This window comes from Macaca fascicularis, chromosome 8 (assembly GCF_037993035.2).
Source record: "Macaca fascicularis isolate 582-1 chromosome 8, T2T-MFA8v1.1".
NCBI classification, from domain to species: domain Eukaryota; kingdom Metazoa; phylum Chordata; class Mammalia; order Primates; family Cercopithecidae; genus Macaca; species Macaca fascicularis.
The window spans coordinates 63,815,783-63,840,300 of NC_088382.1; the positions used below are offsets into that span (position 1 = coordinate 63,815,783).

Here is a 24,518-nt window from a genome sequence, read left to right on the forward strand (position 1 = left end):
CATCCTGGCTGACACGGTGAAACCCCGTCTCTACTAAAAAATACAAAAAATTAGCCGGGCGAAGTGGCGGGCGCCTGTAGTCCCAGCTACTCAGGAGGCTGAGGCAGGCGCCTGTAGTCCCAGCTACTCAGAAGGCTGAGGCAGGAGAATGGCGTGAACCCGGGAGGCGGAGCTTGCAGTGAGCTGAGATCCAGCCACTGCACTCCAGCCTGGGCGACAAAGCGAGACTCCGTCTCAAAAAAAAAAAAAAAAATATGGTCAAGAATACATGAATGCTCACTTTACAGATAAATACAAACTACTGAAACACCAGCACATTAAATATTAACACACGAAAGAAAGAAGGGGGAACTAAAACTTATTGTATTCAACATACTAATGCTTGTATTCTACTGTGCTAATACTTTAAATACATTATTTCAACAACAAGCCTGTGGGGTATGTCTCCCCATTTCACATTTTACTTTATTGAGCCTCAGAGAAGTGATTTGCTTAAGATCACCAAACTAATATCAAGAACCAAAACTCAAACTTAGGCCTCTCAACTCAAATATGTATGCTTCTTACTAGTTGTATGCATCACTCTAAAAAGGCCACCTGCCCCCATGCTGATTGCCAGGGCATGTAAGACCAGTCTAACAGGTTTTGCCCCTTATCCCCTTCCTCCCCCCATAGCCCAAGGACATTCCTCCTATGTTTCCCACTCATTCTAAAAGTACTTCCCCAGGCAGCCAGGGAAGGTCAAAAGCACTATGAGCAGCTCTGCTTCCCCACAAGGGCGCCAGGCTGTTTCCACCCCACTACACTTAACTCCCCAAGACAGCTAATTATTCTGAGGAGGAAGTGTTTCTTCCATATTTATCAGTATTTTCCCAGCATTTCTCTCATAGAAGCATGACCATGAAAAAGTCTGATACAAAAGCATATGACTGTCCATGATTCACAGTAAATTGGTACTTACTGAAGATAGGACTGCCAGTTCACTTTGTTTGCACGAACTTCTGCAGCCTTGGCAGCAATAATGTTGGTTGGGACAGCAGCATCCACAGCACCTCTGATATCCATTTTGGTCATCTAAACTTCGTAATCTTGAATGTCTTTCAACAAATCTTCAATTTAGATGCAAGGTAAAATCAGAATACTAGGTGTTTCTTTTTCTTGCAACTATTATTATTGTGACTATGAATATCATGATCACTTTAATCTCCCCAGGCATTCAACTCAAAATATTAAATGTCCTAAGTCTGAAAGTATCATTATATTTCAAATCTTGTCCACTGCTCCATAAAAGAGTTCTTTAGGCTTTTGCTTTTCTAGAAAAAATTTTTTCATTATTGGCACTAACATTGCAGTAAGATATTTAAAGTAATCACTTAATATACTGAAATCAGAAATCATGATTAAATAGAATAGGTATAAATATGGGAAAAGCTGTAAATTTATACAATTGTGGTTAACTTTTCTCATAGAGAAACAATAAAAATATGAATAGTACAGATAAGGCTAGCTACCTTATAAACATTTACTAAGCATCATTTTGAAGTGGCACATTAAAAATTCTGAATTCTTTCAAAAATTACTCAAATTAAAATACACAAAGAACGTAACTTCTTAGAAGACAATGCTTTTCTTTTCAAATAAAATTCATAGTATTTACAAAATCAAAATTCAGAGAGAAATTTTTAGAACAAATACCTATTACAATTTAGGTAAGCCAACAATGGAGGTCTGGCCGGACGCAAGAACCTACAGTAATGTAATTCTCACTCCTAAACTTCCAGATACAAACGACTGATTTTAACACAACGCAAAATATAGGTTGCCACTTGCAAAATATAAATTCATGGCCATGGCCACAAATAAGTTAAAATCCAAAATTCTATTCCAGGTTCCCAATGATCTTAATCAATTTGGAACTTAATCTCTGTATCTGAAGATTTGCTGCATAAACAATCCTGGGCAGTGCGGAACCACAGGGCCCAGGAAAAAACAGGCTTCAACCGGGTCAGGCTGGAACTCTGCAGCCAAGGAGGCTCAGGCCCAGCAGCCCGTCCTGGGGTAGCTCAAGGTGTCTCTGGACAATTACCTAAGTCCCTGAACTACTTGCACCCCCAGCGAGCCAGGGCCGTGGCCCAGTCCTGGAGAAGGTATAATTTTTACCCCTCCCCCTCCCCCTCCACTCTCCGGTCCGCCGCTCACGTTTCTTCCCTCTGCAAGAAAGGCTCCAGAATTTCGTTTAATAAACCTGGTTGAGGCCTGGAAGAAAAGCAATCTGGCAACCCGGGGCCGAAGGAGAGGACCAAGCGGCGAGAAACCAGCACGCACCAGGCAAGCTGGAGAAACTGCAAGAGTCGCCTGACCTGGTCTGGAGCCTGAGACCAAAAAACCGAGGGAGGCCTTACCTCGCGAATTCTCGGGACCCCACAATGCACCCAAAGCTGGCACGAAGGGTAGTCAGAGGCGCCGGAGCCACAGCCGGGCTGAGGCGCCGAGTCAGAGCCAAGTCGGCGTCTCCTGTCAGGTCCGAAGGTCTGAGCAGCGGCGGGAGACTCCGGGAGCGAAAGTGAAGCGGTTCCCGCACCAAGGAGACGTTGAGGACCGCACAGGTAGAAGGAAGCCGGCCGGGCCGCAGTAGAATGACAGAGGCGCCGCTCACGTGATCGGAGGCACGTGACTGCTGCGGAAGGCGGAAGGCGGAAGCTGGGAGAGTCCAAAGCAGCCGGAGGAGGGGCAGGCGCTGCGGCGGGGCTTTTTAGGTGCGGGCAACTGGAGCGCAGGAGTCCGTGACTTCGGTCCGGGAGCGACGCAAGGCTCGGGACCCAGCCAGCCAGGGCAGGTGGGAGGCGGCGAGCGTGGCGGGCACGCTAAGACCCGCCGACCCCAGACCCAGCGCCTTGCCTAGCGGAGGCCGAGGACTTCCGTCCGGAAGCAGCTAGCAGAGGCCAAAACTCTCTTATTTTAACCGTCATTCTTTTGAAAAGTTTGATTTCGCGCTTTCAAATTAATTTCCATTTGGATTTAACAGCTCCATGAAGCAGGCGTTCTTTTTCTGATTTTAAAATAGAAAACTGGGGCTGAGAAGTGGGTCAGAAAAGCTCACTTAACCTAGGGTTGCACATTAGCAAATAATAAATTCCATTGCAGTATTTACTTTTATACTAAAAAGTTATTCGTTATATATCTAAAATTCACATTTACAGGACGTGCGGTATTTTATCCAGCAGTCCCATCTGGAGCCCAAATTTTCCCCTAGTCCAGGCCTCACCAAACTACCTTTGCTTTAAGGTAAGAATGTACTGCCCTGGAGGTGAGGTGTATATGATAGCATGTTTTCCTTAAAAAACATTGAAAGGGGCTGGGTGCGGTGGCTCATGCCTGTGATCCCAGCACTGTGGGAGGCTGAAGCGAGACCAGCTGACCAACATGGTAAAACCCCATATCTACTAAAAATACAAAAAATTAGCCGGGTGTGGTGGCGCATGCCTGTAATCTCAGCTACTTGAGAGGCTGAGGTAGCAGAATCGCTTGAACCCGGGAGGCAGAGGTTGCAGTGGGCCGAGATCGCGCCATTGCACTCCAACCTGGGCAGAAAAAGCAAAACTCCGTCTCAAAAAAAAAAAAAAAAAAAAAATTCATTGAAAGGGATTTATAACCAACACATTTTTACTAGTAAAATTAAAGTCAGACTAATCAAAGTCATGCATTGATTATGAATAAAGATATATAATAACAGTGTCAAAGATTGTACTAGGTCAGTCATTCCGTCTTAGCCAGAAGTGAAAGTCTGAGTGTTGTTTTGAAAGCAAATCTGAGGGGGAAAACTTTCGTAAAAGAGAAAAAGAAACCGATCGTGTACTAATGAACTCCCAAAAGCTGAAACAGCATGTTTTCTGTGTAACTGAGCAAAGCTGGCAATGAGGCCTGATCTTCGCATTTCCTTTCTGTATCACCTCAGCCACAGACAGGCGTGATGCAGCAAGTCTCGTCAAATTTCAGGAGGCTTTCCTCTTTTCTAGGAGGCACAAAGATACGGAACAAAATCAGGAAAGTGCAGCGAGCAGAGGGGACTGCTTCACAGGTCACCTGGGCTGGCACTCTCCGAGCATCACAGCATTACCAGACAATTTGCCTGGAATAGGGAGAAGAGAAGAGGCGGGTACTCCAGGCATTACCTCTCTTAACATTATTTCCATAACACTTCTATTGGAGATTTTTCTTGGTCCATTCAGGCTCCTGTAACAAAGTACTGTAGACTGGGTGGCTTATAAACAACAGAAATTCATTTTCTCACAGTTCTGGAGGCTGAAAGTCCAGAATTGGGGTGCTAGCATGGTGAGGTTCTGGTGAGGATTGTCCCAGGTTGCAGACTGCTAACTTCTCATTGTAGCTTCACTTGGTGGAGAGAAGGTGAGAGAACTCTCTGGGGTCTCTTTCATAAGGACATTAATTTCATTCATGACAGCTCCACCCTCATGACCTGATCATTTCCCAAAGGTCCCACCTTCTAATACCATCACTTGGGAGTTAAGATTTCAACAGAGGAATTTTGGGAAGACACAAACATTCAGACCATAGCAGTGATCTCAGTTACCTAATTATATATCATACCAGGGGTCCCCAAACCCTGGGCCACAGACTGGTGGGGTCCATGGCCTGTTAGGAACCCAGCTGCACAGCAGGAGGTGAGCGGCAGGCAAGCCTCCTGTCAGATCCGCAGCAGTATTAGATTCTCATAGGAGCATGAACCCTATTGTGAACTGCGCATTGTAAGGGATCTAGGTTGCGCACTCCATATGAGAATCTAATGCCTGATGAGCTGAGGTGGAACAGTGTCATCCTGAAACCAGCCACATCACTTCCCACCCTGCCTGTGGAAAAACTGTCCTCCTTGAAACTGACCCCTGGTACCAAAAGGGTTGAGGACTGCTGTATTATGACATAAGAAAGATAACCTTTGAGCTACTTTGTGATTTCTTTAAAATTGAGCTTCAGATTTGTTATTCAGAAATGACATAAGGGGAAGTTAGATAAATCTATATGGACAGGAGAAAATAATAATATATTTATTAGGTTAATGTTTAATTTTTCACTAGAATAGAATTATATGTTTGGAGAAGATCTACCACTTAGAAGTCGTCAGAAGGTAGAAATGCATGACGTTTCAAAGGAATTTCTTCAGTCTGAAATATATGGAATGCTATAAATACCATTATTTCCAATCTTTTCTTTCCAAGTATGAATTGAACTTATATTTTCCCACAGAAATAGAAGAGTTCTAGTCAAAGAAAATCCTATTCTAAAATATTTGTCATGAAAACTTACCACCCCCAAGTGAAGATTATGCTACCAACCTACCTTCAGTTACACAAGGACTTTGAGAAGTTTTTATAGGTGACTGAATAAATTATTAGTTTAATGGAAGAATGGTTTTTCCATTCTTTCACACAGTCCCCTTGGGAACAACAGGCATTTGCAAGAAGCTGGCCTAGTTTGGCCTAATGGTAACACTGAGTACTGACATCATGACCTCTTCACAAAGTGCTCTCACCAACTGCCCTAACAGCTTCTGATTGCTTTGGTGTTGCTGAAGTGCATCTATCATCGAACATGCAGGTTTTCACTTACACTCCATACCAGTGTCCTGAATACTCATGGCAACCAAGCTTCAGATTTTCCAGGTAAGTTAATTTCATTGCATTGCACCATTGGCCCCATAAGGACAACCTCCCACAATTTGACATTTTAAAAATATGGTCCATGTGGTAGACAGCTTCTGAAATGGCTTTTAATGATCCCTACCTCCCAGTGACTCATATCCTTGTGGAATCCTCTCTTCTTGAGTGTGGGCTAGATCTACTGATGTTCCTATAAGGACCAGAAAATGGCAAAAGTAAAGGGATGTCACTTCTGAGATCAGGTTACAATGCAAGCTGCCTTGCTTGCATTCTCCTGGGTTCTTCTTACTTACTCACTCTGATGAAGCAAGGTGCTGTTTGTTAACCATAAAGAGGCTAATGTGGACAAACTAAGAATAGCCCCCAGTGAACAACTAGTAAAAAATTGAAGCCCTTAGTCCAGCAGGCTTCAAAGAACCAAATATGGACAACTGCATGAGTGAGCCTGAAAGTGAGCCCAGTTGAGCTTTGAAATGTCAGCAGCCAACACCTTCACTACAGCCTTGTGAGATACCTGGCACCAGAAAACACAGCTATACTGCAGCTTGCTTCCTGAAGCTCCAATAATGCATGAGATTTATTGCCCCACTCTAAAACATTTGGTCACTTGCAGAAGTTGCCTTTCTTTTTAGAAAATTGAACAGCTGGCCGGGCGCGGAGGCTCAAGCCTGTAATCCCAGCACTTTGGGAGGCCGAGGCGGGCGGATCACGAGGTCAGGAGATCAAGACCATCCTGGCTAACACGGTGAAACCCCGTCTCTACTAAAAATACAAAAAGAAATTAGCCGGGCGTGGTGGCGGGCACCTGTAGTCCCAGCTACTCCGGAGACTGAGGCAGGAGAATGGCGTGAACCCGGGAGGCGGAGCTTGCAGTGAGCCGAGATCGCGCCACTGCGCTCCAGTCTGGGCGACAGAGCGAGACTCCGTCTCAAAAAAAAAAAAAAAAAAAAAAAAAAAGAAAATTGAACAGCTTTATTAAGATATAATTCACATGCCATATAACTCACCCATTTAAAAGGTACAATTCAATGGTTTTTAGTATATTCCCGGCACTATACAAATATCACAACAATCCATTTTAGCCCATTTTCGTCACTCTAAAAGGAAACCTCTTACCCATTAGTAGTCACTCTCTTCCTCTCCAAAAACCCCCCTGCCCTAGGCAAATACTAATTTAATTTTTTTTATATCTCAAGATTTGCCTATTCAGGAGATTTTTTTTTTTTTGACACGGAGTCTCCCTCTGTCGCCCAGGCTGGAGTGCAGTGGCCACATCTCAGCTCACTGCAAGTTCCGCCTCCCCGGTTTAGGCCATTCTCCTGCCTCAGCCTCCTGAGTAGCTGGGACTACAGGCGCCCACCACCACGCCCGGCTAGTTTTTTGTATTTTTTTTTTAAGTAGAGACAGGGCTTCATCGTGTTAGCCAGGATGGTCTCGATCTCCTGACCTCGTGATCCACTCGTGTTGGCCTCCCAAAGTGCTGGGATTACAGGCTTAAGCCACCGCGCCCGGCCCAGGAGATTTCTTTAATAAATGTAATCATACAATATGTGGTCTTTTGTGGATGACTTCTTTCACTTAGCATAAAGTTTTCAAGGTTTATCTATGTTGCAATATGAATCTATACTTCATTCCTTTTTATTGCTGAATGATATTCCATTGTATGATGTACCACATTTTGTTTATCTGGTTAATGGGCATGCAGATTGTTTCAATTTTTTAGACATTTGTGTGTAAGTCTTTGTGTGATCATAGGTTTCATTTCTGTTATTTGAGTAGATACCTAGGAGTAGAATTGCTGGTTTATATGATAACTCTATGTTTAACATTTTGAGGAACTGCCAAACTGTTTTCCAAAGTGGTTGCAAGGCCTTGCATTCAACCCAGTAATGAATGAAAGATCTACATTTCTCCACATATTCACCAACACTGTCATTGTCTGTCTTTTTAGTTAAAGCAAATCCATTTGGGTATGAATAGGTATCTCACTGTGATTTTGACTTCCTTTTCCCAATGTCTAATAATGCTGAACATCTTTTCATGTGCTTATTTAGAAATTTGTACATCTTCTTGGGAGAAATGTTTATTTAAACACTTCACTCATTTTTAATTTTTTTGTTTGTTTTTGAATTATAAGAGCTCTGTATATATTCTGAATTACACATCCCTTATTATTTACACAGCCTGCAATATTCTCCCCTGTTTTGTGGGTTGCCTTTTCACTTTCTTCATGATGTACTTTAAAACACAAAAGTTTTTAATTTTGATTAAGTCTAATTTACCTATTTTCTTGTGCTTTTGATACTGTATCTAAGAAGGCTTTGCCAAATCCAAGGTCACGAAGATTTAACCTTATGTTTTCTTCTCAGAGTTTCATAGTTTTGGCTTTTACATTTAGATCTATGATTCATGCTGAATTAGTTTTTGTAAAGAGTGTGAAATAGAGGTCCTATGTAATTTTTCTGCATGTGGATAACCAGTTGTCCCCACACCATTTACTGAAAAAACAATTCTTTCCCCATTGAATTGTCTTGGCACCCTGTCAAAAATCAGTTGACCATAAATGTATGGGTTTATTTCTGGACTTTCAATTCTGTCCCATTGATCTACACATGTACATACCTATCCTTATACCAGTACCACACGGTCTTGATTACTGTCACTTTTTAAAATTTTTTATTTTAATTTTTAGGTTCTCAGATACATGTTTAGGATGTGCATGTTTGTTTCATACGTAAACGTGTGGTTTGCGGCACCTATCAACCCATCACCCAGGTATTAAGCCTAGCATACGTTAGCTATTTTTCCTAATGCTCTTCCTCCCACAACCCCACCCCTGACAGGCCCTAGTGTGTGTTGTTCCCCTTCCTGTGACCACGTGTTCTCATTGTTAAGCTCCTACCTATAAGAGAGAACATGTGGTGTTTTGTTTTCTGTTCCTGCATTAGTTTGCTGAGGACAATGACTTCCAGCTCCATCCATATCCCTGCAAACGACATGATCTCACTCCTTTTTATGGCTGCATATTATTCCATGGTGTATATGTACCACATTTTCTTTATCTAGCCTATCATTGATGGGCATGTGGGTTGATTACATGTCTTTGCTATTGTGAATAGTGCTGCAATTAATATATGTGTGCATGTATCTTTGAAATAGAATGATTTATATTCCTTTGGGTATATATCCAGTAATGGGATTGCTGGGTCAGATGGTATTTCTGGTTCTAGATCTTTGAGGAATTGCCACACTGTCTTCCACAATGGTTGAACTAATTTACATTCACACTGACAGTATAAAAGCATTCCTATTTCTCCACAACCTCACCAGCATCTGTTGTTACTTGGCTTTTTAAGAAATTGCCATTCTGACTTGTGAGAGATGGTATCTCATTGTGGTTTTGATTTGCATTTCTCTCTCTTTTTTTTAATTTTTTTTTTCCTGAGACAGCATCTTGCTCTGTCACCTAGCCTGGAGTACAGTGGCGCAATCTCGGGTCACTGCAATCTCTACCTCCCTGGTTCAAACGATTCTCCTGCCTCAGTATCCTGAGTAGCTAAGACTATAGGCACATGCCACCACACCCAGCTAATTTTTGTATTTTTGGTAGAGATGATGTTTCACCATGTTAGCCAGGCTGGTCTTGAACTCCTGACCTCCTGGCCTCACCCGCCTCAGCCTCCCAAAGTGCTGGGATTACAGGCATTGAGCCACCACACCCAGCCTGATTTGCATTTCTCTAATGGTCATTGATGTCGAGCTTTTTTCGTATGTTTGTTGGCTGCACGAATGTTTTCTTTTGAAAGTGTCTGTTCGTGTCCTTTGCCCACATTTTAATGGGGTTTTTTTTTTTTTTCTTGTAACTTTGTTTAGGTTTCTTGTAGATTCTGGATATTAGCCCTTTGTCAGATGGATAGATTGCAAAAATTTTCTCCCACTCTGTGGGTTGCCTGTTCACTCTGATGATAATTTCTTTTGCTGTGCAGAAGCTCTTTCATTTAATTAGATCCCATTTGTCAATTTTTGCTTTTGTTGCAATTGCTTTTGATGATTTTGTCATGAAATCTTTGCCTGTGCCTGTGTCCTGAGTGATATTGCCTAGATATTCTTCTAGGGTTTTTATAGTTTCGGGTTTTATATTTAAGTCTTTAATCCATCTTGTGTTAATTTGTGTATAAGGTGTAAGGAAGGGGTCCAGTTTCAATATTCTGCATATGGCTAGCCAGTTTTCCCAACACCATTTATTAAATAGGAAATCCTTTCCCGGTTGCTTGTTTTTTTTCAGGTTTGTTTCAGATCAGATAGTTGTAGATGTGTGGTCTTATTTCTGAGTTCTCTATTCTGTTCCACTGATCTATGTGCCTGTTTTTGTATCAGTACCATGTTGTTTTGGTTATTGTAGCCTTGTAGTATAGTTTGAAGTCTGGTAGCATGGTGCCTCCAGCTTTGTTCTTTTTGCTTAGGATTGTCTTGGCTATACAAGTTCTTTTTTGGTTCCATATGAATTTTAAAATAGTTTTTTCTAATTCTGTGAAGGATGTTAATGGTAATTACTGTAGCTTTGTAGTAAGTTTTAAAATTGGGAAGTGTGATCCTTCAACTTTGTTCTTTTTCAAGACTGTTTTGGATATTCTGGGTCCCTTATAATTTTTTTTTTTTTTTTTTTTTTTTTTGAGACAGAGTCTCACTCTGTCACCCAGGTTGTAGTGCAGTGACACGATCTCAGCTTACTGCAACCTCTGCCTCCTGGATTCCAGCGATTCTACTGCCTCAGCCTCCTGAGTAGCTGGGATTACAGGCATATGCCACCACACCTGGCTAACTTTTTATATTTTTAGTAGAGACGGGGTTTCACCATGTTGGTCAGGCTGGTCTCGAACTCCTGACCTCGTGATTTGCCCACCTCAGCCTCCCAAAGTGCTGGGATTACAGGTGTAAGCCATCATGCCTGGCCCCTTATAATTTTATATGAATTTTAGAATCAACTGTCAACCACTGCAAAAGAAAGGAGCCGACGTATGATAGGCATTGTGTTGAATCTATAAAGCAATTTTACAAAAGGAAACTTTTCCAGTTCATCGACCCCAGTAATACACATCCCTTACCTTTGTGCACCCTCAAACCCAACAGAAGCTACTTGGGCATTAGTTGCCTCTTGATAGAAAGGTATTCTACCTTTTCCAGTCTGCTTAATAATCTTATATTTATAAAGCAGTTTATAAATATGAAGTATGGTGTTAGAAGCCAATTCTTGGCTTACTCATTGGGTACCTAGTCATCTCATAAGAAAATCAATTTAACATACTCCACATGATGTATGTAAAAAGTGTAATAATCATTGAGTTTAAGTTTGGGTATGAGTTTTGCATATGTTACTACCTACAAATATGACTGTTATTAAAATTACCTTTTAAGAAACCTGGAAAGATTAGGCCAACCATCTGCCTGTCAATTGCACAGCCCAAGATTGTCAAGTACTATTGGCTATCAAACACAACTAACACAAGAATTTTTGCCAGTCTATTTAATTTATCACTATATGCTAAGCTATATATCACTTGGATCGTTTCTTTCCGTTTTGATTTAGGATTACATTTTAATTAAGAATACATTTCTACCTTTAGAGGGCACTCATAACATACAGCACCTAGACATCCAAAATAAGCAGCTCTACCAGGAATAGAACATGAAAGATCTGTGGATAAGCTACTGATCCACAAAGCAGATAATCCTTTTGCTTTCATTAGTGTAACTTTCCGAGGAGGCTCCCCACAGACTCAGAGCCAGCCCAGCATTAACCAAACAAAGACAAACAGAGTGGATCCTGTGCTAATATTGGGAAAACCAGGCAACAGGACTCATTTGGGGCCTTTATTGTGAAAACATGCCCCAGCTTTCCCAAGATAACCAAGAGTGCCTCCAGAAACATTTCTTCAGGCCATCTATATGGACACAGTTTCTGCCCCTGTTTAGGGCTCAGAGATATAATGCAGACATTCACCAAATCACAGAAAATGAAGGAGACCCCAGGGCCATTCCTGATATCAAGGTAAGGTGATCTCCACAATCCATGATCCTTTCCTGTCAAGGGAAAGTGTTTACCAGAAAGAATATAAAACTATATGCAAGCTTTAGTGTCATTGCTCTCTTATCTTAATGTTTTTCCAAAAATGTTTTCAAACCAACCCCAAGGGAAATCTAGAACCTAGATGATAATTACCTGATCTATCTAGTTTTCTCCAATCTAAACAGATTCCCCTTACCAAAACAAATTGTTGTTTATTGTTTTTTTGTTTGTTTGTTTGTTTGTTCGTTTCAGGTGATAACATTCAACAAATCTAGACAGACTTTGTGGCTTTAAGTGTTAGCCCTTGGATGTCTTTCTCTGATATAAATATGATATCCCATATAATAATGAAAGAAAAATTGTAGACTGCTTTCTACAAAAAAAAATTCCTAGGGAAAACAATTAATAAACTAAGAACATAAGAACATTAAGGAGCTAAGGGATGTTTTTTCCAAATTAAAAGTTTCCTAAGGTGAATTTCTTAAGCTTGAGTTTCTATCAGTAGGTAATAACATTATTTCTCCAAAGAGTGACAATTTACCTGCTGGATGTTGTGTGTATCTTTGAAGAAAATACAGTTTGAGTCTGTAAATCCTCTTAGCTATTAACATTTCGTAAAAGGTTACTTGGTATAGAATATGGACATGTGTTAATGTCTAACAAGCAAGAGCACACTCAAAATTAAGTGTTGCAAAACTATAAAACTGTTCAAATACCTTAACACCAGAAAATTCACCTGTTCTTTTGCCATGGCTCATATCCTGATAATAATCATTATTTATTTGCAAACTCTTTATATAATTCTCTACGTCTGCCCTTTCTCCTAATGTTATTTTAACCATTTGGCACAAGTGGAGGGGAAAATAATAAAAATAAAAAGGGTCAAGATAAAGGTTTTTTTTGTAAATATATACGGGCCTGTTCTTTTGAGCTTTCAGACGTATGTGAACAAATAACACATGAATTCCCACACCCCCTATTATCATCTAAGCACTAAGAGTTTAGCAAGCTGCAATGAAATGGGATGTAGTGGCCAAGAGTCCTGAATTAATGGACATCTTAATGTAGGCAACACATGCAAAAGATATTTCTAAAAGACAGAATGTGGAGGCTACTTTGAGGAAACAGACATCAAAAACAACAAATATACCCATTATATGGTGCATATGTATGCTGTTGTATATGTATGTATGTATATGCACGCACACATACATATATATAATTTCAAAGTTCTAACTGTCTTGAGAAGGTATGCTCTAAGTGGAATCAAAGACAAATAAAATGCAAAAATATTTAAAAATCACTGTTACACCTTCCCATGGCATCCTGGAATCAACCACACACGCTGGTGCTGGGCAGCCTAACTTCTATCCTAACCTCACTAATCTGTTTTTTTTGTTGTTGTTTTTTTTTTTTTTTTTTTGAGACGGAGTCTTGCTCTGTCACCCAGGCTGGAGTGCAGTGGCCGGATCTCAGCTCACTGCAAGCTCCGCCTGCCGGGTTTACGCCATTCTCCTGCCTCAGCCTCCCGAGTAGCTGGGACTACAGGCGCCCGCCACCTCGCCCGGCTATTTTTTTTTGTATTTTTTAGTAGAGACGGGGTTTCACCGTGTTAGCCGGGATCGTCTCTCGATCTCCTGACCTCGTGATCCGCCCATCTCGGCCTCCCAAAGTGCTGGCATTACAGGCTTGAGCCACCGCGCCCGGCCCCCTCACTAATCTGTTAACGGGTTCCAGTCTGTACAGCAACAGGTGAGGGTAGAAGGAAGCAATCCGGTTGGGATGCTACTGGCTCCTTCATTCAGTTTTTGCCTTTTGAAAAAAAATCTTTTTATATTGCATCTGAATACAGAAAGAGGAGACGTGCCTCTTTTAGCAAATGTAAGGATGGAAACACCGAACTCATTTTGAGTCTGCTGTTATCATTGAATCCTTACTAACTGCAAAACCTTGGGCTAGGAGCCATAGGGAATAAAGAGAAAGAGCAAGATAAGCTCCCTCCTTTCTAGAGACTTACTGTATACTGAGAAAGACAAACATATAGCATATTATCAGCATGACTCATGTCAATAATATAAGGTACCTATGTAATTATTGTACATTTTTTCAATGAGTAAGATATTAGGGGAGGAATATGATCACTCTGGGGTAAGACAATTGAAGAAGCCCAGTGTTAGAGTGAAAGCAGTGAAATCTAAGGTAGACGTGAAATAATGTCTAAGAACATACATATAGAGGCAGAAAGAGGGAACGTGGGCTAAAATGTATCTAGACATCAAGGGGTCAGTCAGAAATTCTCCAAAAATCCTCAACCTAAGCTTTACAGTTCCTGCAAAAATTACCCCCAAATAGATCATGGGCTTAAATGTACAACTACATGTAAAACTATAGAACTTTTAGGAAAAAAATGGGAGAAAATCGTTATGAGCTAGGGCTAGGTGAAGAGTACACAGACACCAAAAAATCATGATCCATGCAAGAAAAATTATCAATAAATAAGACTTCATTAGAATCTAAAAAACTTTTGCGCTGTCAAAGACTCTATTGAGAGGATAAAAGACAGCATACAGACAGCAGGAAAATACTTTCACCCCCATGTCTGCCAAACACCTTGAACTGAGAATAAAGAATTCTCAAAACTCAAGAGTAAAAGACAAACAGTCCAACAAGAATATGGGCAAAAGGCATGAACAGGCATTTTACTGAAGAGAATATGCAGATGGCAAATAAATATATGAAAAGACAGTCAACATTGTTAGCCATTAGGGAGATGCAAATTAAAGTCACAGTGAAATATCACTACACACCCAGCAGAATGGGTAAAATGGAGAAAAAATAGTGGCTATAAAAATGGCTAGAATGGCTAAAATGACTAAAATTATGATAACACCAACTGCTGGAAAGGATACAGAGAAACTGAATCATTCATGCATTGCTGATAGGAATGTAAAATAGTACAAGCAATCTGGAAAACAATTTGGCAGTTTCTCATAAAATTGAAGATACAGCTACCATATGGTCTAGCAATTTCACTATTAGGCATTTATCCCAGAGAAATGAAAACCTACATTTACACCAACCCTGTATGCCAATGTCCACAGCTGCTTTATTTGTAATAGTCAAAAACCAGAAACAACCCAAAAGCCCTTCAAGGGATGAATGATTAAACAAACAGTGGTACATCCATACCGTGGAATCCCATGGAGCCACTAAAAGGAATGAACTACTGATACACAACACACTTGGGTAGACTTCAGGGACTGATGCTGAGCGGGGGAGAAAAAGCCAATTCCAAAAAGTCACACACTACATATATGTGTATGATTCTATATAAGCCACTCTTTTTTTTTCTTTGAGATGGAATATTGCTCTGTCGCCCAGGCTGTAGTGCAGTGGGGTGATCTCGGCTCACTATAACCTCAGCTCACTATAACCTCTGCCTGCTGGGTTCAAGCGATTCTCTCACCTCTGCCTCCCGAGCAGCTAGGACTACAGGCATGCGCCGCCACACCCAGCTAATTTTTGTATTTTTAGTAGAGACAGGGTTTCACCATGTTGGCCAGGCTGGTCTTGAACTCCTGACCTCAAGTGATCTGCCCACCTCAGCCTTCCAAAGTGCTGGGGCTACAGATGTGAGTCACTGTGCCCAACCAATATAAGCCACTCTTGAAATAAAGTGATAGACATAGAGAACAGATTCATGGTTGCCAAAGATTAGGGATTAGGTAGGGTGGTGGGTATAGCTACAAAGGGGTCACACTTTAAAGGGAGCCTGGTGGTGATGAACCAGTTCTGTGTCTTGACTGCAGCGGCAGTTATGCACATTACACATGTAATGTGCTAAAGTTGCATGAAACTATACACGTGCACACACAGAAATGAGTGAAATCTGAATAAGCTCTGTGAATGGTACCCTTTTCATTTCCTAGTTTTGATGTTCTTTAGTTAATGCAGTCTCCATTGAGGGAAAGTGGGTGACCAGTACACGGGACCACTCTGTACATTCTGTGTACGTGATTTCCTATGACTATAGCATTATTTCAAAATAAGCAATCTTAAAAAGCAAACCTCTAAAGGCAGGTTAAACTGACAATATGACATACAAATCGCCTACATTTATTGTGGTTATTCCAGTTGTTCTTTCCATTTGGCTCCTTGGGTTAATAGCTTTGATGTGGTCTGACCTGTTTTAGAGATGAGAAAACAAGTTTGATTGGTTGCATATGTGAAGTCAGCTGAGAGGTGATTTGAACCTGGATTTTCTGATGCTGATTTCAATAAGTATTTGATAGCTTCTGACAGGGATTTAAAAAGTGGACTGTAGTTTCCTTGGCTTGAAGCCAGTCTTCTTCTTTTTTTTTTTTTTTTTTTTTTTTTTTTTTTTTTTTGAGGCGGAGTCTTCACTCTGTCGCCCAGGCTGGAGTGCAGTGGCACCATCTCGGCTCACTGCAAGCTCCGCCTCCCGGGTTCGCGCCATTCTCCTGCCTCAGCCTCCGGAGTAGCTGGGACTACAGGCGCCCGCCACCGCGCCCGGCTAATTTTTTTTGTATTTTAGTAGAGACGGGGTTTCACCGTGTTAGCCAGGATGGTCTCGATCTACTGACCTCGTGATCCGCCCGCCTCGGCCTCCTAAAGTGCAGGGATTACAGGCGTGAGCCACCGCGCCCGGCCAAAGCCAGTCTTCTTAATAGTACTTTCTGTATGGTTTCTGCCCAAAATACTCCAACACAGACCACTAATTTACTACAAAATCCCATACACCTGCATATACACTCACACACTTGTCTTCATCGGATTATTTTTTTTATTTATTTTATTTTTATTTTTATTTTTTTATTTATTTTTTTGAGACTCAGTCTCGCTCCATCACCCAGGCTGGAGTGCAGTGACGCGATCTCAGCTGATTGCAACCTCGGCCTCCCAGGTACAAGTGATTCTCCTGCCTCAGCCTCCCAACTAGCTGGGACTAAAGACACCTGCCATCACCCCCAGCTACTTTTTTTTGTATTTTTAGTACAGACAGGGTTTCACCATGTTGACTGGGCTGGTCACAAACTCCTAACCTCATGAGATCCATCTGCCTTGGCCTCCCAAAGTGCTGAGATTACAGGCGTGAGCCACCGCCGCAGCTGATCAGATTTTTTTTTTTCTTCCATCAGGATTTTTGTTTCCTTTCAGGGCAGTAATGCAAGCGGGAGGGCGGGTGAACTCTAGGCCAGCAGTTTTTCTAGACAATCAACATGAGGAAGAGAAAGCGTTACAGCTGCTCTAGTAAGAAGTCGACTCTGTCAACATGTTTGTTTATGTGTGTGCATTCTTTCTCAAAAGTAAACATGGTCAGAGCTTAGACAAGAGAGCTGTTTCCACAAGGTTATTTTTCAGCCCATTCCAAAGTCAGTGCCCTTCTGAAAGTGTGGGCTTCTAAGTGCTCTGCTGTTCCAGACTTGTGATCCCTTGAGCAGCTGATCAAAGCACTTATTTTAAGGCCTTATACACAGAAAGGAGAAAATAAATCTCAAGGCACCAAAGGGCAGCTACAAAGACAATGGAGCCTTGTGTGATGAAAATAATAGAGGAAAGAAGGAAAGAAAAACAGCTTAGTAAGAGAGCAATTATGCCTGTTGGTCAAATACCTTACCATTAGTGTATTCAGAAGACAGAATTATTCTGTCCTGCCTCCTTTTGTGAAAGAGTAAGTTCACTGAGAAGAATAACGTTGTTTCTTATTTTCTTGAAGGCCCTCCAAAAATAATTCCATAGTAATTAGTTTAACACTTGAGATGTTCACAAACCTATTGAGGAAAAGTCTCATTTGGAAGTCAGCCATGCTTCTGTCTGTTGTGGCTAGCATGCATACGTTCAGTGGCCCTCTGGCATCTGCTGCAGGGTCTTCCCAAGTGAGACCCAGGGGATATGGCTCCACAGGCCTGGGGCTCAGGGCCTTGGGTTCTCAGTGAGCAGTACTTACATGATCTTCCTTTGATGGAGACCATAAGGAAGACCTTGGGTATGATCTTTGGGAAAGTGAAAAAATGTCTTCAATTATTCAGCCTCTAAGTTCACAGAACCCAGGACAATCCATGTGACATTAAGAACAAAACAAAGAGGGGCGGGGAGAAAGGGAAGATGTTGGTCAAAGGCCACAAAGTATCAGCGAGATTAGAGAAATAAATTTGAGTGATCTATTCTACAGTATGGTGACCATAGTTAATACAGCTTGAGCATCCCTAACCTGAAAGTCCAAAATGCAAAATGCTCCAAAATCTGAAACTTAAGTGCAGATACGACATTCAAAAGGAATGATCATTGGAGCATTTCAGATTTGGATTTTTAGATTCGGGATGCTGAACCAGTAAATATAATGCAAATATTCCAAAAGCTGAAAAAAATCTGAAATCCAAAACACCTCTGGTCCCAAACATTTTGTGTAAGGAATACTCAGCTTGTAATCGTGTATATTTCATATTTCAAAGTTGCGAAAAAGTAAATTTTTAACTGTCTCATTACAAAAAAAATAGATGAGGTGATGGTTATGTTAGCTTTATTTAAGGTTTCTACCATGTATACAAATATTAAAACATCACATTGTGCCATAAATACATGCAATTATTATGTGTGAATTAAAAATAAAAATAAACAAAATGAAAATAAAATAGTGTTTCAGCTTGTCATAAAAGGTTCTTATCATCCCAGAGACTTTTCTTATGTAGCTAACCTGGACAATCCCTTACATTAATTAAGCATCTAAGATACCAGCTAATGCCTTTCAAAGTAATAAATGAAATGGTGATCAATTTAAAAGTAAATGGTGGCCAGATGTGGTGGCTCACACCTGTAGTCCCAGCATTTGGGATTACACTGGCAGCCGTCACCACACCATCCACTGGGCTCTAATCTGAACACCTACACACTCCATTTACAATTCTGATTGAGACTCTGAACAGGAAAAATGGAAAACCATTCTATCAATGAAACAGACTAGTATCTCACTGTGGTAAGGCTCTCTGGTAGCAGGAGAGGTCATAAATAGAAAACTCAAGTGACTATAAATAAAAAGTAAAGCAGTCTTTATATCAGAAATGGATGTGTATATATATATAATTAAATATATATACACACACATCCTTTTAAAAACTTATATATACACATACCTGAAAGAAAGCATAATGTGTATTTGTGCTTTTCAGATATACATTGGCTTGAAAAAAGTCAATGTAATATCACAAAGAGCCAGAGGTGGCATTGCTGAATAAAGAGAGGCAGGGAAGAGTGAAAAGGGAGATGGCGCGTGATAACTGATTCACCCTGGAGGTTTTAGAAACGACTGAGACGCCCCCAAGCAAGGAAGGTGGAGAAGGGTCTCCCATGATCAGCTGGGGCAAGCTCAAAAGATTATTTGCGACGGTTAATGTGGCCCCATGTTTTTTAACCTGTAGGCCATGTCCAATGCCTCCTTGACTGTCTGAAAAATATCCAGCAATGGAACCGGGGTTATGTTTTAAAAAAAAAAAAACTGCTGGGGGTGAGGCAGAGGAAGTGGGAAGTACTGAAAGTGTTTTCAAAAAAGACATGTGATCTTTGATTTGCCTTAAAATAATCCAGGGCAGGAGGGAAGTAGGAGTGTAAGAGATAATACAGAACTGGCAATATGTTGTTAATTATTGAAACTGGGTGATGGATATGAGGGTTCATGAAGATAGTCACTCAGTTTTTTTGTATTTTGAAAATTAACATAATACATTTATTTTTAAGAATCCCAAAGACTAGAGCTTACGATGTGCCTTTAAATTTAAATAACAAACTTTTCATCTTCTATTTATGCACCACAGTGGGAGCTGTTGTGTATGCTACCTAGCAAACATTCAGTAATTGTGCACATCATCTTGACCTTTCAGGGGAATTTTTTTAAATGGAAAAAAAATCCCATATGAAAATCAAAGAAGCATACTGCAAAAATCCTGGCTAGCTTTAGTATACTGGTCTGTTTGTCTTTTCATTGATTTTACAACTCTCAGATTTTAAATGGTTTTAATGGTTAGGGAAAAATATATCTAGTATCATTTCCATTGTTCAAAAGGTCTCATAAAATCATGTTGGCTTCCCTGCTGAAATCAAGCCAGTCTTCACAAAGCCACAGAATCACTGCAAATGCTTTAGAAAATTTACATTAAAGTTTTACCCTCTTGCAAGATAAAGATGTGGATAAACTATACTGGGAACCTCAGGGAGTGTATTAGTCCTTTTTCATACTGCTGTGAATAAATACCCGAGACTGGTTGACATATAAAGAAAAAGAGGTTTAATGGACTCACAGTTCCACACAGCTAAGGAGGCCTCACAATCATAGTGGAAGGCAAAGGAGGAACAAAGGCATGTCTTACATGGTGGCAGGCAAGAAAGCATGTGCAGGGGAACTGCCCTTTATAAAACCATCAGATCTCATGTGACTTATTCACTATCATGAGAACAGCACGGGAAAAACCCACCCCCACTATTCAATTACCTCCCAGTGGGTACCTCCCACAGCACATGGGGATTATGGGAGCTACACTTCAAGATGAGATTTGGGTGGGGACACAACCAAACCATATCAGGGAGTAAAACTGTTTTTCTAGGTTCTCTAGAAACCATTTAATTCCATTCTATGAGAAAAGGTGATCCAAATCAAGCTTGTGTCATTTAAGAGTTTATTTTAGAAACTTCTATAGAATGGTTTTACAGCTCCTGCATTTAAAATGACTGAAAAATGAAATTTTAAGATGAAGCAAATATGTTGAAAGGATAATAGTTTAAACTATATAGTGACAATTGGAATATATTCAAATATTCAAGAAAGAAACCCAAATCACAGGCTATGAAAGTAATTTGATTTGACATCAACTATGTAACCAAATATGTTTTCCCATAAGACTACATTTGGCTTATATGATTTCGAATTCTCAACAGTAAAAATCGTAAGGATTTATATTCAAGTGATAGATCACTCTAAGAACTTTTATTCAAAATAAGGCTGGAAATGAACTAAAATATGGAAGACATTGTCTCACATCTTTGTAACTCTCTGTTCAAATTGCATGTGACTAGAAGACAAAAGGTAATGGCAAGGAAGCAGGCGGCTAACAGCCCAGGAACCTCAGCCCAGGAATATGTGGAAGATGCTAGAAAGACAGTTTAACACCAGCAAACCGCCTCTAAGAGCTGTGGCTCCATGTTCTCATTCCAAATTCCTAGGAGAGAGGATCCGGCCCAGTATACATGTGGTCTCTGTCTCAAGATCCATCAGCCTTGCTGGGTGCAGTGGGTCACACCTGTAATTGCAGCACTCTGGGAGGCCGAGACTGGCAGATCACTTGAGGTCAGGAGTTTGAGACCAGCCTGGCCAACATGGTGAAACCCCATCTCTACTAAAAAATACAAAAATTAGCCGGGTGTGGTGGCACATGCCTGTAATCCCAGCTATTCAGGAGGCTGAGGCAGGAGAATTGCCTGAACCCAGGAGGCAGAGGCTGCAGTCAGCCAAAATTGCACCACTGCACTCTAGCCTGGGCAACAGCGTGAGACCCTGTCTCAAAAAAAAAAAAAAAAAAAAAAAAAAAAAAAAAAAAAATCCATCAGTCCTAGCTGTTCTGTAGGTTGTAAGACAATCTTAAGGCGTCGTCCAGCACATATTTTGGTTGATTGCAACTTTAAACCAGCTTATGGGGTTCCCAAATCAAGGATGGCACCTGAAGTAGACAGCCCTGATTTAGATATTTGAGGCCTGGCATATTTATATCTATCACCCACAAGCCTTGTAATCATGCCTCAGAGATAATTCTACACATCTTCTCTGTTTATCTCCTATTCCCACCACCAGACATTCTGAAAAGTATCTGTGGATGAGCCCCACAAAACTAAAGTCTAGAGTCAGCAGACCCTCAGCCCCTAGGGGACACAGGCCGTGAAGTTCTTGTGTGACCCTCTGTCCTCTCTTGAGTCAAGCCAGTTGACCCAGTGTGGGTCATCAGATAACCACCCACACTGACACATGAGTATTTTTACCTGTAAGTTATCAACAAAATATGTAGACTGTGTGAAGTTGCATAAAAATAGTAGAACAAAATATGACCAAATGAAATGAATAAAACATTACTTGAAAGAAATGATCAAAGCAGTTGATATCACCAATGTCACACTGCATTTCTGAATTCTATCATAAATCTGCTCTCTCTGCTTCTGCGAGTTGTATTTAAGGCTTTCATCTGTGACCATTTGCCCAAATATGTTCTGAAGGACATATTTTTGAAGTTTTCATTTGAAGAGAAAGTATTATTACCACCAACATCATCCCAAGAGGACATGCAGTTAATTTTACAGAGAGTTTTGTTGAAGAATGAGTTTGCTGGATTAAAAAGCAAGCTTATGATCAGCAAATAAAATCCAGGTACTATTGCTTCCTTTTTTCTGTTTTTGCCTTGTCTTAAAAATACCTGCACCTGATTATTTTTAACAACTTATTAGCATCATTAAGATCTGTAAGCTTCCCCTTTCCCAGAACTGCAGTTTTGGAGAAGCCACACATCTCCCATCATTTGTTGGCCCATGGGGAGTCCAAGCTTTGGGAGGGCCACCATTGCCCCACATTGCCCCGCATGGATTCTTTGCTACCCTGAAGATAAACAGAGTGAAGGTGAGGAGGATGTGAGGAACAGGAGGCAAAAGAGGGTCCCGCAGGCCCCTGGTCGTTAGCCTGTACCAAACTAGAAGTTACGAGAAGTTCGCCTCCCCTCTCTCTCACCCACCCCTCACCTTAGACTCTTCCGCAACATCCACAGACATACACTAGGAACCTCATTCTCTCATTCCAGCCTAGTTTCTCCCTTTAATCAAAGAAATCAAAGTTCAAATTCATATGCACTTAGATGTAAATGAATTCATTTATCACTCCTGCTCATGAAATGTACAGGGAACATTCATATTAGATCCACAAGAATGAACCTGAGTAGTGTAATTTGGACCATATAAAATCTGAGCAGGCGGGAAACTTGGGGTACAGGGCTACGTCCAGCCCCTCCTCAGAAGCCACACTCCAGTGTGATGCAAATCCCGCTGGCTTCTACTTCTGATCACAGAGAAGGTGCAGCGTTCCTTCGTTCTATCTTCACTTCAAAACCTCCTCCTTTATAAAAAATTAGCTGGAGGGCGAGGCATGGTGGCTCATCCCTGTAATGCCAGCAGTTTAGAAAGCCAGTAGTTTGGGGCCAGCCTGGACAACAAAGAAGATCCTGTCTCCACAAGAAAATTTAAAAATTAGCTGGGTGAGTGGCACATGCCCCTAAGTCCCGGCTACTCAGGAGGCTGAGGCATGAGGATTGCTAAGCCCAGGAGTTAGAGACTGCAGTGAGCTATGATCATGCCACTACACTCCAGCCTGAGTGACAGAGTGAGACCCTATCTCTAAAAAGAAAAGAAAATCTCCTCCTTTTCTAAGCAGTTTTGGCCAAAAGCCAGGTTATAATTCTGCTTGGTTTATCCGTTGGAAATGGGCTGGGTTTTTAGATACATTAAATCACAAGGGGAGGGGGAAATGAATGCCTTTGGGTTTTAGGAAATCAGGAACCAGAGAGCTCATGACATTTTCTTTTCTTTTCTTTTCTTTTCTTTTTTTTTTTTCCTGAGATGGAGTTTTGCTCTTGTAGCTCAGGCTGGAGTACAATGGCGCGATCTCGGCTTACTGCAACCTCTGCCTCCCGGTTCAAGCGATTCTCCTGCCTCAGTCTCCCGAGTAGCTGGAACTACAGGCATGTGCCACCATGCCTGGCTAATTTTGTATTTTTAGTAGAGACGGGGTTTCTCCATGTTGGTCAGGCTGGTCTCAAACTCCCGACCTCAGGTGATCCGCCTGCCTCAGCCTCCCAAAGTGTTGGGATTACAGGTGTGAGGCACCATGTCCGGCCATGACATTTTCAAATTCCTTCTCCCTGAGTCAAGATTCAGAGCTCATTGCTCGCTTCTTGGAATACAGCCCTCCACCTCACTCTCAGATGCAATAAGCATTCTCAGGGGCCCAAGAGCAAATGGGCTCTTCTTTGCGAATGCTTTTTAAAGGCAGGGAGTAGAACAATGGTGAATGGTGACATCTGGTGGAAATCCAAGCATTGCAGCACTTCGAACCAGCATGACTTGAGGCTCAGTTGTAACTAACTGAAGTCTGAGTACTTGAAGATGTCCTTTTTTACCAAGTGAAAAGCTCAGTGATATCACCGTTTTGGCTGGCACAGGTAGAAACTGCCACCACGCAGGATGATGACATAAAGGGAAATGTCTTTGAAATGCCAAGAATTCGTTTTTGAATTCAGGTCTAAGTTGGATTTCATTCTCTGAGTCTTCATTTTATCTTTTTTTTATTTTTTTATTTTTTTTTGAGGCAGAGTCTCACTTTGTCACCCAAGCTGGAGTACAATGGCACCATCTCGGCTCACTGCAACCTCTGCTTCCCGGATTCAAGCGATTCTCCTGCCTCAGCCTCCCAAGTACCTGGGACTACAGGCGCCTGCCACCACACCCGGCTATATATTTTTTTTTTTTTTTTGTATTTTTAGTAGAGACGGGGTTTCACCATGTTAGCCAGGATGGTCTCAATCTCCTGACCTCATGATCTGCCGTCCTCGGCCTCCCAAAGTGCTGGGATTACAGGCATGATGTTTTATCTTGTATAAAATCAAGACAATAATAATTCTCACATACAATTTGAATGGGTTGCTTTGAAAAAAATCAAATGAGACAAGACATGTAAC

General features: G+C 41.2%; 2 protein-coding genes across 5 annotated transcripts in view; one reads left to right on the forward strand and one right to left on the reverse strand.

Annotated features, from left to right (window-relative positions):
• The window catches only part of ATP6V1H (ATPase H+ transporting V1 subunit H), a 120,640-nt gene extending 117,999 nt beyond the window's left edge, over positions 1-2,641 (reverse strand). For all 4 annotated transcript variants that reach the window (XM_073998814.1, XM_045398253.2, XM_065519219.1 and 1 more), the window contains exons 1-2: positions 2,403-2,641; positions 962-1,109 (exon numbers count right to left, since the gene is read on the reverse strand). In XM_073998814.1, coding sequence (XP_073854915.1) covers positions 962-1,074 — 113 coding nt within the window. In that variant the 5' untranslated portion in view covers positions 1,075-1,109; positions 2,403-2,641. The remainder of the gene's footprint in view (positions 1-961; positions 1,110-2,402) is intronic.
• Positions 2,642-11,454: 8,813 nt separating this feature from the next.
• Positions 11,455-24,518, forward strand: part of RGS20 (regulator of G protein signaling 20) — a 109,457-nt gene continuing 96,393 nt past the window's right edge. Inside the window, exon 1 of the mRNA XM_045398255.3 lies at positions 11,455-11,724. Within this exon, the coding sequence (XP_045254190.1) occupies positions 11,560-11,724 (165 nt within the window). The 5' untranslated portion in view covers positions 11,455-11,559. The remainder of the gene's footprint in view (positions 11,725-24,518) is intronic.